Source organism: Lipophrys pholis (assembly GCF_963383615.2).
Source record: "Lipophrys pholis genome assembly, chromosome: 1".
Lineage (NCBI taxonomy): Eukaryota > Metazoa > Chordata > Actinopteri > Blenniiformes > Blenniidae > Lipophrys > Lipophrys pholis.
The window spans coordinates 3,519,898-3,535,609 of NC_137635.1; the positions used below are offsets into that span (position 1 = coordinate 3,519,898).

The 15,712-nt window shown below is 42.6% G+C and overlaps 4 protein-coding genes across 5 annotated transcripts; 1 reads left to right on the forward strand and 3 right to left on the reverse strand.

Moving 5' to 3' along the window:
- Positions 1-405: 405 nt before the first annotated feature.
- mmp21 (matrix metallopeptidase 21) lies at positions 406-3,719 on the reverse strand (the record flags this gene model as incomplete). Its single annotated transcript, XM_080479033.1, has 7 exons — positions 3,564-3,719; positions 2,610-3,480; positions 2,332-2,471; positions 1,926-2,067; positions 1,519-1,776; positions 1,263-1,435; positions 406-711 (listed from the first exon to the last, which is right to left on the reverse strand). The coding sequence occupies exons 1-7, from the start codon at positions 3,714-3,716 to the stop codon at positions 406-408; spliced, it is 2,043 nt and encodes a 680-aa protein (XP_080335159.1). The 5' UTR covers positions 3,717-3,719.
- A 443-nt stretch (positions 3,720-4,162) lies between these two features.
- On the reverse strand, positions 4,163-6,853 carry uros (uroporphyrinogen III synthase). Of its 2 annotated transcripts, none has more exons than XM_080466037.1 (10): positions 6,688-6,853; positions 6,174-6,248; positions 6,002-6,085; positions 5,814-5,910; positions 5,579-5,653; positions 5,160-5,234; positions 4,970-5,053; positions 4,752-4,837; positions 4,577-4,675; positions 4,163-4,477 (listed from the first exon to the last, which is right to left on the reverse strand). In XM_080466037.1, exons 2-10 carry the CDS (start codon positions 6,234-6,236, stop codon positions 4,355-4,357), a joined length of 786 nt encoding a protein of 261 aa, XP_080322163.1. In that variant the 5' UTR covers positions 6,237-6,248; positions 6,688-6,853; the 3' UTR covers positions 4,163-4,354. The 2 variants fall into 2 exon arrangements, with proteins under 2 accessions (XP_080322163.1, XP_080322164.1); XM_080466038.1 differs by having other exon boundaries at positions 6,622-6,690.
- Positions 6,854-6,960: 107 nt separating this feature from the next.
- Positions 6,961-9,998, forward strand: bccip (BRCA2 and CDKN1A interacting protein). Its single transcript, XM_080473948.1, has 7 exons — positions 6,961-7,236; positions 7,559-7,633; positions 7,729-7,809; positions 7,914-8,000; positions 8,094-8,281; positions 8,368-8,536; positions 8,644-9,998. Exons 1-7 carry the CDS (start codon positions 7,096-7,098, stop codon positions 8,812-8,814), a joined length of 912 nt encoding a protein of 303 aa, XP_080330074.1. The 5' UTR covers positions 6,961-7,095; the 3' UTR covers positions 8,815-9,998.
- dhx32a (DEAH (Asp-Glu-Ala-His) box polypeptide 32a) lies at positions 8,882-15,486 on the reverse strand. The gene is made up of 11 exons (XM_080473936.1): positions 14,929-15,486; positions 14,075-14,268; positions 13,076-13,448; positions 12,758-12,997; positions 12,583-12,676; positions 12,314-12,463; positions 11,524-11,715; positions 11,205-11,345; positions 10,413-10,603; positions 10,128-10,318; positions 8,882-9,890 (listed from the first exon to the last, which is right to left on the reverse strand). Exons 1-11 carry the CDS (start codon positions 15,175-15,177, stop codon positions 9,695-9,697), a joined length of 2,211 nt encoding a protein of 736 aa, XP_080330062.1. The 5' UTR covers positions 15,178-15,486; the 3' UTR covers positions 8,882-9,694.
- Positions 15,487-15,712: the final 226 nt, after the last annotated feature.

Below are 15,712 nucleotides of genomic sequence, written 5' to 3' on the forward strand. Positions count from 1 at the left end.
TTGGAACCACCTGAAAATCTGGAGAAAACCTACACATTTATCGGAAGAACATGTAAACTCAAGTAAGTAAATCAACGTGCAAAAAAAAATCAATAACTCTTCAATAAACGTTTTAATTCTTGTTCATAAAAAAAAAAAATCCCAAAAACCTCAAAATGGAAAAAAAGAAGAAAGAAACAGCTGGTACATGTATAAATAACATACGTCGGTAAAAGTCAGCCAACAAAATTTTGCATTGTCTTTGTCTTACAGGTAAATGACATAAACAACGATAAAAATTTTTTTTTAAAATGATGATGAATGTCTGCAATCACGGAACAACATGTTGGCTCGTGCACGCGGGCAAATCAGCCCACTTAATCGACGGACAGGAGTAGGATTTATTGCATCTCTGCCGCAGCACTGTCAGCGCGTTAGTTTGAGTGTGGTGGGATGAACATTGCAGATGTCAAACCAGTGCTGATCCACCTCCTTGTGTGGCAGCAGGCCATTTCGCGGCAGGAAGGGCCTGCGCCAGCGATCACGGCTGCCCACCACTTGCCAGAAGCGTGTGCCCTTGAGTAGAAAGATGGCATTGTGGGTGTAGGAAAAGTAGGCAGCGTCAATGTTACCATCTGGATGGTCTCTGCTCACCACTGGAGGGAAAACATTTCTGATGTTTTTGGGGGAGCCTCTTGCCAAGTTGTTGGCTTCCACATCGAATGCGTACACCTGTTTGAGTAGATAATCATTTTCTCTTTTTTCAAGAACACAATTCAATTACAGCGCGCAAACAGGCCGCAGAGGAAGTTTGCACATTCATCTGTGCATTCCCTCAAAGGACTAAGAAAGAATTCATTTTCTTGGGCATTTTTATAAAGCTTTACTTACTTTTTCAACCACGTGTTTTATTTCTTAAAGATAAACCAGGAGCTGATTTAAAGAAGAAACTACATTTTATGGACCCAGATGCAGAAACTGAACAGCACTGTGATGGTTGAAGGATTTTCTTTTGACAAAGGTTTCTGTAAGTCAGATGTATAGTAATTTCATCAAATGTAATGAATACTTGTGGAACTGTCAGTTAATGCAACTGATGGATAATTTATATTAAACTAAAACATCCTGTCCTTTTTCCATTTTGTGCTGGCTTGGGATTTAAGATCATATAACCGTATTTATGCCTTACTGTTGACATTTTACACCCCGATGCATGACAACACATCAAAATACCCTCTTATAGCTCCAAATTACATTTGTCCAAGAAAAACAGTTAATCGTACCTTATTATTTTTGAAGAAGTAGATGTTTGAGTCCCTTCTGTCATAAAAGGCTGTGTCAATGGGGCCGGGGACTCCTGGGAACCCCTCTGAGATCAATCTGGGATAACTGTGGCCGTCTGAGTCCTGTTTGAACACCCTGTCATTCTCAGTATCATATCTCCAGAACTGAGTACCTGAGAGGATTGGGGGGGTTCTCCTTCAGAACTTATTGAGACTCATGCTATTTAAATAAAACAAATTTGTTGTAAACTCTTACCTCTGAAGAAGTAAACAGCATCTCTCCTGCGGGACCACACATGCACATATGCATCCACTCCACCCATGGGAATCCCCTGCCAGCCAACCTGCAGGGCCACCGGGTCACCATAACGCGTCCTGTTGCCCCTGTTCTCATACAGCCAGTACCAGCCGTCTCTCATGAAGTAGGTGTTGAAACGGACGACCACCTCCCCATAGGATGTCTTCTCCTTCCTGATCCAATCAAACACGGTGTTGAACCGACCCCTGCAGCCCCCTGGTGTTACACGCAGGTGCATCAGAGAGAGCACATCAGTTTTCTGCCAATCTATACACTATAAATACACGATTAAAAAAGAAGAAAGAACCTCATTCCAGATGTGTTTCTGTCTATGTGTATCCACTAGATGGTGCTGCAGTTCCTACCATAAAGATGCTGTATTGCCTTTCTGTCCATCCAGTCCATCTCAAAACCTGATTCGTGGGGCAAATAGCTGGGCTGCATTATTGATCCAGGTCTGTAGATGTGAGGTAATCCCAAAACATGGCCAATCTCATGAACAGCCACCTAGCAAATGAGACAATTATCAGTCAGTCAGTCAATTCATATTTAATTCATAAAGCACTTTTCATGCAGATTGTCAAAAAGACAGTGAAAACAAGACAACACAATAAAGGACAAGGAAACAGTCAGCACAGGAAAATAATGGAAATAAGATATATTAAATAGATTAGTTGTCAAAATGATAAAAATCAGGTATTACTGATGTTAAAATAAACATATAAATTGGTAATGACTACTTTTTCCATCACACTATAGTATGCTGCTCACCTTCAGGAGGCTGATTCCACTTCCTGCATTAGGTCCAGTGAAATGCTCGTCATCATCGAAGTGTATATCACCCAGGAACCAGGCGTGAGCAAACTCCTGGCCAGTGCCGTCAAATCTCTGATTGCATCCCAAATGCCTTCCTAAGACAAAAATAAATAAATTCTCAACACAGTGCATCACTTGATAATTATTAATGACGTTCCGTATGATTAAGTTATCAGAAAATCATCCCATTCTATCTTTCTCACAAAAAATTGGAATTTTAAAAATTAAATCACCTGTACCAAATCCCAGTTTGATATCAACATCCTCCAACGGGGACAGTGTATCCTCCACAAATTCCAGAGGCGACACTTCACTCCACATCCTGAACGCCAGTCTGAAGACGTACCTCTGCTCGTCAACAGTCAGCTGACTGCTGTACCCTTCTCCGATCAGCCTCCACCTCAAAACCTTCTTAGAAAAGGCCACGTACCCGCTTTCTCTCAGGTCTCTCCTCTGCCTGCTTTTGGACGCCAGACCAGTGAGGGGAATCTTCCTCCGCTGTGCCGCATCACCCTGCTGCATGTTGACACTGACATTTGCCATTTGGCTGCTCACTTCCATTCCTCGTGAGCCGTTTTGAGATTTGATGTCTGAGGAGCTGCTTGTATAATTCATGCTGGTTTCATTGGAAGTGCCTGTGGCAACACTTTCCGTATCGTTAAAATTTAATGTGTCATATCCCAAACCTGCGACACCTAAAGCAGCGTCGCTGATTGTGCCACTTGCTGTGCTGTTGCTGTCAGTCTCCTCGGGATGATCGCCTGTGCTCTCGGTGTTCAGGTCGACCTCCACATCTGGGACTCCGCATCGCGGTTTGTTCATCGCCACCCTGGTGGCCTCATCAAACACGCCTGTAACTAGAAGACCTGACACCCCCTGAAAGTCTTTAAGTGCTCGAACAAATGCTTGACTCGCTGTCTGTCTCTTGTGCTCGTCTCCATCACCACCCGGAGGAGCGTCCCTTGAATGAAGCGCTGAGGTTCCCTCTTGAATTGTGGCTTGAAATTCATCCTGGAAGTCGCCACTGAAAGTTGTTTCTGAAGCATCAAACTGGATTTCCTCCCAGTTAACGGGCTTGATGAACCCATATCTTGAGAGAAATTGCTGTAACAAAACATGCATTAAATGACACAGCTCCCTTGTTGCTAAATGAACTAAAAACAGACTTGAAGCTGGGTTTTCTTTACCTCTGCTGTGTGCGTGTCAGTTATAGCTCCAGCATGATGAGAAGACAGGATCTGCACATCAGAGTGATCCCGTTTGTGGAAAAGTTTCTCCGCATCGCTCAAGCTTATGTTAGTGAAAAAAAGAAAAATGATCAGCTGGATGAGAGTCAGCATCGTGGCGTTGCTTTGCTTCCGTTGGCTACACACAAGATGTCGCACAAGCAGCAGCAGCTGCAGCAGCACTGTTTTATACACGTTTGTCCACTCCCATCAAAAGGTGCGACTCCCTGCATGTCACCCACTTTCTCCACCTGTGTGTGAAAAGTAAACCAGACTTTTCTGTATGGATGTGTTGCTCATGCTCCACTGGTTTTAAATGCACTGGCAATGAGCTGTGGAAACAAGTTCAAACCTTCACCTTCATGTGGGCAATAACAGGGGCTATAACACCTGTGTTGAATACGACACACAAACACTCCAGATTTTTTTTAAAACATTTCTCACTGTTCTGTGTTTGAAGAGTTTTATACAAGCATTGATATGTATATATAATTGTGTTTTGTTTGTGGAAAAATAATAAAAAAAAATTTATCCAAAAAAAAACCAACAAAAAACCTTTTCTCATGTCGTCACAATAATACAGCTTTATTTACAAAAACACAAATATTTACATTCATTGTTTTTTTGTTTTTTCCAATATAAATATAAATTTGAACAGATAGACTTTCATAGCATGAAAAGTAACGTGTTTCTCAGTGCAAATACTTGATGTGTCAAACAACGATAATAATGGTGGGTGGATTTTCGAGCGGTCACGGTAGAGTTTTGGCAATCGCTGCTGCAAGGTGCTCGGCTGTTGGCTTCTCCGCAGCACAACTGACACAAAGGCCCTCTGCTGCCATTGCATCCTGTGTGGTCGGTCCTATTGCTGCGAACTGGAGAGAGAAGACCTTTAGGCTCAGAGCAGAAACAATAGTGATATATCTCAAACGTTTAAAATCAATGCATTCATGTGACAGTAAAGAAGGATGTACCTTTATTTGAGGCAGTGCATCGCCCGACAGCCTCCGTACCACATCCAAGCAAAACCTCACTCCGGATGGACTGAAGAAAGCGACACTTGCTGGAATCCCCTAGTAAATGCCATTATGAATTATTAGCCACCAGATAAAATAGAATGTATTTTTGGAAAAGTCTGTGAAGTTTTACCTGCTCTGTGAAATAGTTCCTGAGATTTTTCTCCAGATCGGGATGTTCAGCTGTTTGATAGACAGTCAGTGTCTCCAGAGGCACTCCTGGAAACAAAGAAACAGATCCCCTCAATGATAAAGATAGTGCAATTATTATTTTATAATTAGTGCAGCCCCAGTGGGACTTTTATCACCTTGAGTTTTAATTGTAAGGCATGATAGGGGGGATAGGCTTACCATTTTCTTTCAAAGCCGTGGGCAAAACTTCTCTTTTGATTGAGCCACAGGGGAAAAAAAGGGGTGGAATATTTGTGTCCTCTCCTATGACAAGAATTACACATGAGGTCATTTAGTTATCAGTAAAATCAGAAAGATTTCTATTAGATTAAACCGTGAGGAATGTGAGAGTGAAGAAATCACACTGTACGTTCGATGATGACACGCGATAGCACTTCTGCTGTCCCCGTGTCCTCTCCCAGAGGATTCAGACCCAGACTCTTCACTGTGGAGGGGGGAAATCACGCTGATCAGATATGGGATGATGTGATCGGGTCGCGGAAAAGCCAAAACAGTTACATGTGTTACCGACTAATTCAATTGCTGAATGGCTGACAATAAAGAGGTAAACCCTACGACAGAGTTGCTGCACCTGCTCGTTTTCTGGAAGACCAAACACATGACGGCAAACTGTGACTTGTGTATGACAAATAGCTGAAGGTGGTCAAATGACTTCACACACCTCTGGGAGCACCAGGTGCCTGACACACTCGACTATGATTAGCACAGCAACCACAAAGAAACACAGCTCCGGGACAGGTGGGTTTAAGAAACGTGACGATAACTCACCCAATGCCGCAGTTGCTTTTCCAACCACATACACTGACTTTGTGTTCCACTTGGCTTTCACTGATTTGTCCCATTCTAATAAGATAGATGACAATAAGTTAGTCATAATGCAAAAACACTCACCAAAAATGACACACTTATTCGACATGATAATACAATAAACACATGATGGTTGAGCAGGTTTAATCCAGGAATTATATAAGCCGCTTGTTGTAATGTCTCCAGTGTGTCTCACCTTCTCTTCTTTCTTCCACTTCTAAACACATTCTCACAGCTTCCACTGCTCTTGGACTGGTAAATATCAGGCCACCATGTTTCTCTGGTTGAAAAAGCTGAAAATAGAAATACGTCTCAAATAACGCATTTATGATTCAAATGTATATTTACATAGAAGAAGGAAACAGCTATGAAAATGGAACTTACCTTATCTGTCAAGGTGTTTAACGAGACAAACTTAAAAGACAGCACTGGAATTAGTGTTGCTTTGTGTCCATGAGATGCCAGTTCCTATAAAATATAATAGCAATGCATTTCAATTACTTGTGCGACATATTAATATCTGCAGAGATCCCATAATATATTGTAATGGATTTACCTTTATGTAAGGATCAGGTCCAGAGTCTCCTTCTCTTGGCTCTTTGAGAAGCAGTACATGCATTTTCACCACGTCCTTAAAAACAAGTAGGAAGCAGTAGAACAGAACAAACTGAAGCAGTGTATGAAATATAGTGTCAGAAACTGCAGTGTCAGGCAGTCATGTCCCAAAAACACTTGCGATCAGTGGGTGTGAATGCACACGAACTAAACTACACCCTGACGCTGTCACATGCTGATAACGAGGCTGTTGAGTCATGACCAAAGGACTACACATGAACAGCAGCTAAAAAATTATGAGAGAATGTAGATAAACATTTGTGTATTCAAGCGACTGTGTTATTGTTTTCATTAGCAGGACATACTGGGTGACAGATCAGGTCGAGCGATATTACATTTACAACGTCACATTGTGATTCTTTGTAACCTTAAACGGATCATTAACTTACTTTCTTCTAGATTACAATCGCTAAAATAGAGCAAAAAGAAGCAAATAATGCACAAATGTCATTTACCTCGGTTTGCTCGGACAGGTGACTGTATTTGTTGTCGCACAGGGGAGACACGACATTGCCTAGTTTACTAGCCTTGGTAAAAAATCAAATCATGCACATATATCGTACATATTTTAAGGTTTTCACAACATATTTGGTGTATATACTTACACTACTGATATATGACAGAGGTACAGAGCCGAGACGTAGTTTATTTAACGATCCACCCCTTTTTTCAAAAATGGTTCACTCCATTTCACTACCCAGTGACTCGCTGACATTGTGGTTCCCGCCGTACCTTAAGCACGCTGAAAGGCATGTGTTTTCAGAGCCATAATGGCGGCATCACTGTTTCAGCTTCTCCACTGCGTGTAGCTGAACTTTAAACCCTTGTCCCGCCCACTCTCAGTAAACACGCGTGTTTGCAGCATGGCTTCCTCGGCTAAAAGAAGAGCAGTAGGTTTGGGTCAAAATCCCGAGGAGAGTGACGACAGCTCCGATCAGAATCTGGAAGAGGATGAGGACTCTGGAGAGGATGACAGCGAGGCATCAGATGAGGAAATCAACGAGGTAAACAACTTTATATTTCGTTTTTCTCTTTGTAGATGGACTCTGTAGCTAGTTAGCATGGCTGCTAATCCAGATTTCTGTTTCACACCTGTTTAACAACAATGATTAATCCAATAGGGTTAACTACTGGATTAACAACAATAATCCAGGAAGCTTTACTGTAGTGTATGAGTGTGATTTCAGTCAAAGTAGCTTTAGACTAGACTTGACTGAAACGTGCAAATTGTGTTTTTTATATACCGGTATATATATATATATATATATATATATATATATATATATATATTAGTACACTTTGTTCAGTCTCTGTTTTGTTTATCAGGAAGTTGTCGTCGATTTTGAAGCCCATGGTATTTCACACAACGACTGTAACGGCATAAAGAAACTACTACAACAGGTTTGGGAGAGTCTTTCCACGCTTTGCATTTCATATACTTAATACTGACTGTACTGTCTGTCTTCTAACTAACAATTCTCCTGTTTGGCATTCAGCTCTTCCTGAAGGCTCATGTAAACACATCAGAAATGACAGACATCATCATCCAACAGAATCATGTTGGCAGTGTCATCAAGGTGAGGTACTTTAAGTTTAGGGTTGTTTTTCTTTTCCAGGTGTTTGTGGGTTTGTTTTTTGTTTTGTTTTTAGCCCTGACATTCGTTCTTTCATTTTGCTCCAGCAAGCTGAAGTTCCTGAAGATAGTGATGATGACGACCCAGATGAAGTGTTAGGCTTCATCACAATGCTCAACCTGACCGAGAGAAAGGTATCTTATTTAAAATAAATAAAAATTACTGGCTGTCTTACACAGACAAAGTAATATGGAAGTGAGCGTAAACTTGTGTGATGTTCTTGGCAGGAAGTACAGTGTGTGGAAGAGGTGAAGGAGCTCATCTTGGATCAGTGTGAGAAAAACGCTGCCCACAGTGTGACGGAGCAGCTGGAGCAGATCCTCAATGACACCAGTAAGCCTGTGGGGCTGCTGCTGAGTGAGCGCTTCATTAATGTACCTCCACAGATCGCTCTTCCATTGCACAAGCAGCTCCAGTGAGTTCTTTTCCCTCTCATTTCCTTTTCTCATTCAGTTGTTTATATGAAAGTTGTGACATTTAATATTTTAAACTTGCCTGTAGGGAAGAAATGGCTGAAGCTCAGAGGACGAATAAACCCAGTGGGAAGTGCCACTACTGCCTGATGATCAGCAAGACGTGCAAAGAGGCAACAAAGAGTATTCCAGCCAGAGGAGGAGCGCCCAAAGAGGAATACCTGTTCGTCAATGCAGAGGAGGAATTCTTCTATGAGGTAAAAAAAATAGTTCACATAACACTAACCTACCTATTTATGGTGCATTATCAGGGTGGTCCAAAGGCTAGGTAGGTCATTTTAATAAATTTTTGTTGTCTTTACAGCAAGCCATCATGAAGTTCCACTACTCAGTCCAGGAAGAGGCGGACACTTGTTTGAGTGGCAGGTGGTCGTTTGACGACGTCCCCATGAAACCATTCAGGACAGTGATGTTGATACCGTCAGACAAAATGCCTGTCATCATGGACAAACTCAAAGAATACCTAACTGTGTGAACGTTGTAATAAACCAAGACACCTATGCATACAAACTGAGGACATTCAGGCTTTTTGAAAATGCTCGTGTACAGACGGCTACAGTAGTTTCAATAATGTAGATCTGCGCAAATTGACAGGTTAGAGTTATCTGATAGAGATTGGGGTCCAGTGAAGAGAACATCATTCTTAATTGCAGCTTTAATGTCCCAAATGGACATTTTGTCCTTGAAGATTTCACTCCTTGAGAAGTTTGCATTCAAGAGAAGTGAATATCAAAGAACTACAGTTGTGCTTTTATGGATTTTGATATATGACCCAGGCACAATTCTCCCAAGAAATTAGATTTTTGTAGATCTCTTGCCACCGAATATAATTAAATTACTTTGCCTGCTTTCACAGTTGTCCTTTTTTATTCGGGCAGGTATGTAGCACATACATCACTTTTCACTGTAGAAACATAATTTCATGTTATAATGATGCAAAAGTTACCCACAGTTCTAAAAGGGAAAGCATGAGTGAACAAATTTTTTTAAATCACCCTGGCGATAAATAAGGAAATAGGTTTTTTTTTTTTTTTCCTTTACACGTCACAGCTGGAAACCTGCAATAATTCCACATCTTGTCCACAAAGTGTTACATAGAGTACAAACAGTTGATCAAACAAATGTATAAAACATGAAGTCTACATGTGCTCTTATTAAAGGAACGCAGTGGGTGCTGATGCGACGGCAACTCTTCTTACATGTCACTCATTTGACTACAGTCTTGATTTCTGCAAAAGGAGTCACGTGTGTAACCATCCAAACATTTCATCTATGTAATAAATTAATTCAGTGTCTGGCTTGTGGCGACCACAGATATTTGTAAAAAAATTGCAGCCTGCATTTATGACTTCAATTTACTGAATCACACATCTGTCATAAGTGGGCGTTAACGCTGTGCAGCTGCTGTTCACGTCGCTGCTGATGGCCACAGCCCGTTTCTTCTCCTTGCATTTCCTGGATCCCTCAGGCTCCAGCATGTTCTGCAGTATGTCTTTGCTTTCGCTCGGAGGCAAATTGTAGAAGAAGTACACCGGGGCCATTTGGATGAATCTAAAAAAAAAAAAAATTCAAGGAAAAGGTGTTTTCGTTAAAAAAAACAAACAACCATTCAAATAATTGCTGTGCAAATTTTAAGAGGATTAAAAGATCTCAAAATTCAAACAGCTCGGCCTTATTGCAATAACAAAACATGTTTGTCTCTCCAGTGTGGCGAATGGAAGCATAATCCTTAAGAACTGTGCTCTAATCTGTCGGTGCACATCTGATAATGAGAAAAACCCGACTTACACTTGAGGGGAAATTTCAGAGACGGTCCGCATGCAGTTGTTTTCCGACAGCGTGTACTCGTTGAAGACGACCCACTCCGGCAGGCCCAGCTTGTGTGACTGAGCCCCGTAGCCGGAGAACGGGTGCACCTGGGCCATGTGCTTGTGTGCGAGAATGAAATAGTTCCCCGATCCGTCCACGTCACGAGCAATCTGAGGAAGTAGAAACACTCAAGTTGGACTGGACTGAGTCTCTTCAGGCAGTTTCATGAATGCTTTTGTTTTCGTGTCGCTCTTGAAGAAATACCTGCATGAAGAAGCCGGCCAGCAGAGCTCTTTTGATGTTGTGAGTGTTCGTCTTGGTTCCGAAGGAGGGCTCGGAAATGGGGAGCTCGATCCTGTTCAGAGTGTCCGTCAACTCGGAGCGGATGGCATCAGCAGTTTTCAGGGCGGAATAATCCAGAAAATACTCCCGGCACCACTTCTCAGTCGTCAAATCTGAGAATAAGCATATTGCACACATTGATGTAGGAATTAAAGAGTCAAAAGGAAGAAACACATGCAAAATTCCACTAATCATCAAGTTATTGAATTAAGAATCATACGATTTTAACTTTTATGGTTAAAAAGTAATGAGACCTAGTCAGAATGGGAATTTTATCACATATAGTGGTGGGACATTGGAGCCGATTTTATCTAAGTAACTTTTAGTTATACAGGTAATGTCACCGAGACACATGTTCTTATTTTCAATAAAAAGTCACACCACAAATTACTCATTTACACCAAATGCATGTTTTAATTACTGCGGGAGGAAACCAAAGCCTGCATAGTCAGTTTGCTTGATCAGCTGTTAGACTTTAATTCATTTTAAAACTGTTTTCAATATCAGTTTTTATTCACTTTTTTTGTTTTTGAAAAGTGAAATTTTACAGCTTTGTTTGTGCGTTCTAAACTTTTGTCATTTTGATAAGACCAACTTCATTATATATGAAGATTGTATTTGTTTTCTTCATTCCCCAAGAAATGGATTGATTTTTATACAAAAGTAATGTGATTTAAAAGCCAGTGTGGCACCGTGCCGCAACACATGTCTTACATTCTTCTCTCTGGCTCCTCTTGAAGGCGTTGTAGATATTTATGAGGGTGAAGTGATCGCCTTCAGGGTGCTGGAACTTTCTGTGGCACTGCAGCGCCTCATGGGCTGAACCAGCAGATGGCTCCAGAAAGCAGCTTGGCGCTAAAACACAAGAACCAATGCAGGTTAACGTCCACGAAGACACGCCACTCTCACCAGAGGCCATCTGGTCCGGGGTCGAAGAGAAAGCCCACGAGCAACGGGTTGCTGTAACGAAGCCCACACGGTGGTGAATCCTCAAAGATTACAAACTAAGGCTGAATCTACAGTTCGTACATACCCGACAGCGTCGCCGCGATCGTCAGCATCTCACTCACGCAGTCGAATTCGCACGATGCCAGCAGAGCTTTGGCCATCTGAGGGTCCAGAGGGATTTCAGACATTATGATGCCGATTTCAGACAAGTTGCCGTCGTCGTCTAAAGCTGCCAGATAGTCCAGCTCCTCCAGTGCCTGCATGAGGCCCTCGGGATCTGTCACAAGGATGGAAAGTTACACTTTAGTCATCGATTATAACCTGTTTTTTTCCTCAATGAAAAATACATTCCTAGTGATGTTATGTCATCTTAAAAATCTAAAGTACTAGAAACTTAAAAAAAAACAACCCTTGCACTTTGTATTTTTGTTGCGATATTAAAATCCAAATTCTTTCTGGCATGTGAACTTAATGCCAAATTTTGCAAAAAAAAAAAATTGGAAACATCACAATACATTCGGCTTGCTCTTCCTCTCCATTGTGCTCGTCCGGCGCTGCACTGAACAAGACATGTTGCGTAATCGTTAATGAGGTGGCCTCTTTTACCCCGTTCTGCTCACGTTAGGACGGGGAAGAGCTCAAACAATAGTTAGTCGCCGAGCTGTCGGCTCGGCTAAACCATGGATGACTGGAGCCAAACAGCCACACGGCAAAAATTCATCCGTGCTTCCTCCAATCGCACAACCTCCCACATAGGCCCTTTTCTTTTTAATTGCTTTGGGTGGGAGAGGAATAATATTTTGTGAGAAACTATATAACTATCGAAATGAAACTATATCATGCGTTTTAAGGGTAAGTTGTCCACACGTCTTCACCTGGTCTGTCGATGAAGTTGCACTGTCCCAGGCCAGCGATCTCCATCCGCTTCAGGAACAGAGCCGTTGGCGTGACGTTGGACTCCAGGATCTGTGGGGAAGCTTCTGCAGGTGATGGACTCACCTCCGGGTAGAGGCAGAAGCATTTACCTAGAAAATGTTTTCATCCGATTTGAATAGTGCAAAATAAATTGTGAATAGACTTATATTGTGAATCACTCTGCAAGCCGACCCACAGCTGCTGGAAGTCAAGAAACTAGTGTATCTACCTGTTGGTCCCGACAGCTGCTTGCGTATGTCAGCCTGACATTGACTGATGGGCTGAAGTACCTTTGAAAAAGCTCTTACTCTTGGATTGTAGACCTTTGGAGACAAAATGCAAAAGTCAGACACTAAAATAGCCATTTAAAGATTAAAAAGTCCTTTGGGGGAATTTCATTTTACCATTTTTCTCTGCACCCCAGTGTCGATGACGAAGTTGACCGACTCGGCGGGCCACCACACGTCCTCCTCCTGGTGCGTGGAGAGGAAAACTCTTCTCGACTTTGTGGAGCCTGCTTGCTCAGCCAGGATCGGCAGCAGCCCCAAGTAGCTCGAGCACATTATTATGGGTATCATCTGGTCCAAATTGCGCCCCAGCCTGGTGCCCTCTCTCTGGAGGATGCTGTGGGCACAGTGGACTTCCTGCAGAAGACAGGGGGAAATGTGTTAAACCCCATTTACAGTTTGACATTTTGGTCCACTCAATCTACCCTCTCTTACCTCGGATGAGGCAAAAAACACGACAACGTCTCCCCCCTCTTTGGTTCGATGGATCTCCAGCACCAGTCTCAGTGCGGAGTAGAAGTAGTCTTTGTTGCTGCCGTAGCTGTGGACCACCTCGGCAGAACCCGAAGCCTCCAGGCTGATCAGCGGGACGCTGCCGTAGTGTTTCAGAAGCTTGTCGGTCATGGGCGGCACGGCGAGGACCACCACCCGGAGCTCGGGCCTCTGCAGGAGGATGTCCTTCAGGAGGCCCAGGAGAAGGTCTGTGCTGACCGTCCTCTCGTGGGCCTGGTCGATGATAATGACCCCGTAGTGCTCCAGGAAAGGGTCCGACATCATTTCTCTGAGCAGCATATCATCAGTGCAATATCTAAAGAAATTAAAGAAAGATTAGGAGTAAAAGCTTTGGAAAACAAGACTATATGACTTTTACTGAACAAAAAGAGGAACATTTTTGTAAACCTGCAAAACCTTTCATATGTGAGCCAGTTCAAAGGCACGATTGGGTTCACTAAGCCAAGTTTTTTATAAAAAGGTTTTCCTGAGAATTGTAAATCATTTCGTAAAAGTATCAAGTATGGAGAACCGTACCAGCCATATAGAAAGTATTTTTTTAGATCAGGTACCATAAATACCATAAACTGTTGCTGCAGCATTAAATCCTTTAGCGCAGACTTTTCAGAACATATTTCCTCTCATCCTTTTTCCCATAAAGAATATATTGAAAAAGTGTGATGCACCCAATACGCTGGTTTTGTTTGGGAAAAATCCCAAACCCCAAAGACATTGAGTATGCAAGGACATTAAATACAGCAGTCTGCCATTAAGGGGAACAGGATTGGTGCATGTTGGCTGAAAACAGACTCACTGAGAAATTGTTTGGTATGACGATAAGTGCACCATTTAATTAGACTGAGTGGCTCATGGCGTACAGGAATTAAACATGACAGACATTAACTTGGACTTGATGGTGTAAAATAAACCTTGTGAACAAACCTTAGGACTGTGTCCGAGGAGCAGCAGGTCTCCAAAGAGATGGTGTAACCTACTTCGTGGCCTATGTTTACGTCCATTTCGTCAGCCACGCGCAGGGCCAGATCCACCGCCCGCTGTTTGTTGGTCTGTGTGCACACAACCATCCCGTGCTGGTACTGGGCCGACAGGCAGAGCTCTGCACACCACTGTGGGATCTGAAAGGTAATGACCACTGAAAAATATCTATCCTCAACACTCAGGACTTTGCAATTAAATAAACCAAAAATCGACAGAAAGACTTCCGTCACGTCTTTGTTGCAGCAGTGGCGGGGGCCCTTTTTAGGATTAGAAACACAGCTTTTGTTTCAGCACACGGCAAAACAAACAGTGACAGGAGATATCCTATGGTATTATCGTTCATAATGCAAAATTGCTTTGGCAGCATGTTGGCAGCTCCAGCGGATCAGGGCTTAGCAGCAGGAGGTCCCATAGCAGCTCTGCTGGAGCTATTGTGCAGACTGAGGGTGAGACAGGCAGGAGCTTGGACAGCCTCTCAGTGACACAACAGCATCTGCTGAGCTGGGCAGCTTCTGTTCACACCAGAATGGAAACACTGGGCAAAAGAAACAGCCCCACTAAAAGACAGGACTACATGAGGAAATCAAATCAAATCAAAAGGAAGTTTAAATAGAACATTTATTGTGCACTAAAGTTGAAATTCATAGTGATTCTCACTATCAGGATGCAGTATAAGAATAAATCTAAAAACCAAAGTGCTTGAATAGATACAAAAAAATACAGAGCATGTTGTTTCCAAAGTAAACAAGAAATTTTAAAGTTTCTACAGTGACACAATTCCAACCCTAAAGTCTGACCTGTGTGCTCCTTCCAGTCTTTGCCGTCCCGGACACAACAATCAGCTGGTTTTCCACCAGAGCATCCTTGAACTGGGACCTGACCTTCCACACAGGCAGAGTCTTCCTCTCTTCCAACAATTTGTAGTAGCGAGAAGAAAAGGGCAATCCGTCAAACTGGTTCAACTCCAGATCATCTCCGAAGCCGAACACGTCTTCTTCACTTCCAGGGTGGACGTGCGACTCTGACGAAGTGTTTCCCTCCGACATGACACAAACATCTATTGATCCAGACTAAATAACGCAAAAGTTGTGTTTCCTGACCTCCGTCGGTAACTTCATTCAATCGGAATCATAAAACGAAAAACTTGAAACCAGACAACATCCCATTTAGTATATTAAGGACGGAGCCGGCGATTAATTAATAAACACTTTCCTATTTGTTAAAAGTACACTCATCTGTCCGGCTGTTTGTCCAGGAGCCGTCTGTTGGACGCGCGCGCGGTGCGCACCGGTGCGTAATTTCTCCTCAGCGTGGCCTCACACGTGCTTCCAGCCGCCTCACGCGGTAATGACAGTGAACCTCCGTCATAAGCGCCCCAATATGATCCAGAGCATCACGTGTGGAGCAGCGAGGCTGTTCTGATCCCACACACCAGTGAGAAGAACCCCAGAGACAGTAACTCGAAATACATCATCTCAAAATATGACAAACTTTATTGAAATCCCAATTGAAATGTGATTTTATTAAGATGCAGAAGTGGCAAGTGATGATGAATTTCTATTTATTGTTGTTCTTTCTATC

Excerpts from the sequence above, each read along its gene's own strand:
- bccip (XM_080473948.1), top strand. The coding sequence starts at position 7,096 with ATGGCTTCCTCGGCTAAAAGAAGAGCAGTAGGTTTGGGTCAAAATCCC. Across the intron at positions 7,810-7,913 it reads ATGTTGGCAGTGTCATCAAG|CAAGCTGAAGTTCCTGAAGA; the intron begins GTGAGGTACTTT and ends ATTTTGCTCCAG. Across the intron at positions 8,001-8,093 it reads TCAACCTGACCGAGAGAAAG|GAAGTACAGTGTGTGGAAGA; the intron begins GTATCTTATTTA and ends TGTTCTTGGCAG.
- uros (XM_080466037.1), bottom strand. The coding sequence starts at position 6,236 with ATGCATGTACTGCTTCTCAAAGAGCCAAGAGAAGGAGACTCTGGACCT. Across the intron at positions 6,086-6,173 it reads GACCTGATCCTTACATAAAG|GAACTGGCATCTCATGGACA; the intron begins GTAAATCCATTA and ends TATATTTTATAG. Across the intron at positions 5,654-5,813 it reads AGTGGAAGAAAGAAGAGAAG|AATGGGACAAATCAGTGAAA; the intron begins GTGAGACACACT and ends CTATCTTATTAG.
- dhx32a (XM_080473936.1), bottom strand. The coding sequence starts at position 15,177 with ATGTCGGAGGGAAACACTTCGTCAGAGTCGCACGTCCACCCTGGAAGT. Across the intron at positions 12,998-13,075 it reads TGTTTTTTGCCTCATCCGAG|GAAGTCCACTGTGCCCACAG; the intron begins GTAAGAGAGGGT and ends TGTCTTCTGCAG. Across the intron at positions 10,604-11,204 it reads GAGGAGCCAGAGAGAAGAAT|ATTTGACGACTGAGAAGTGG; the intron begins GTAAGACATGTG and ends GCTTATTCTCAG.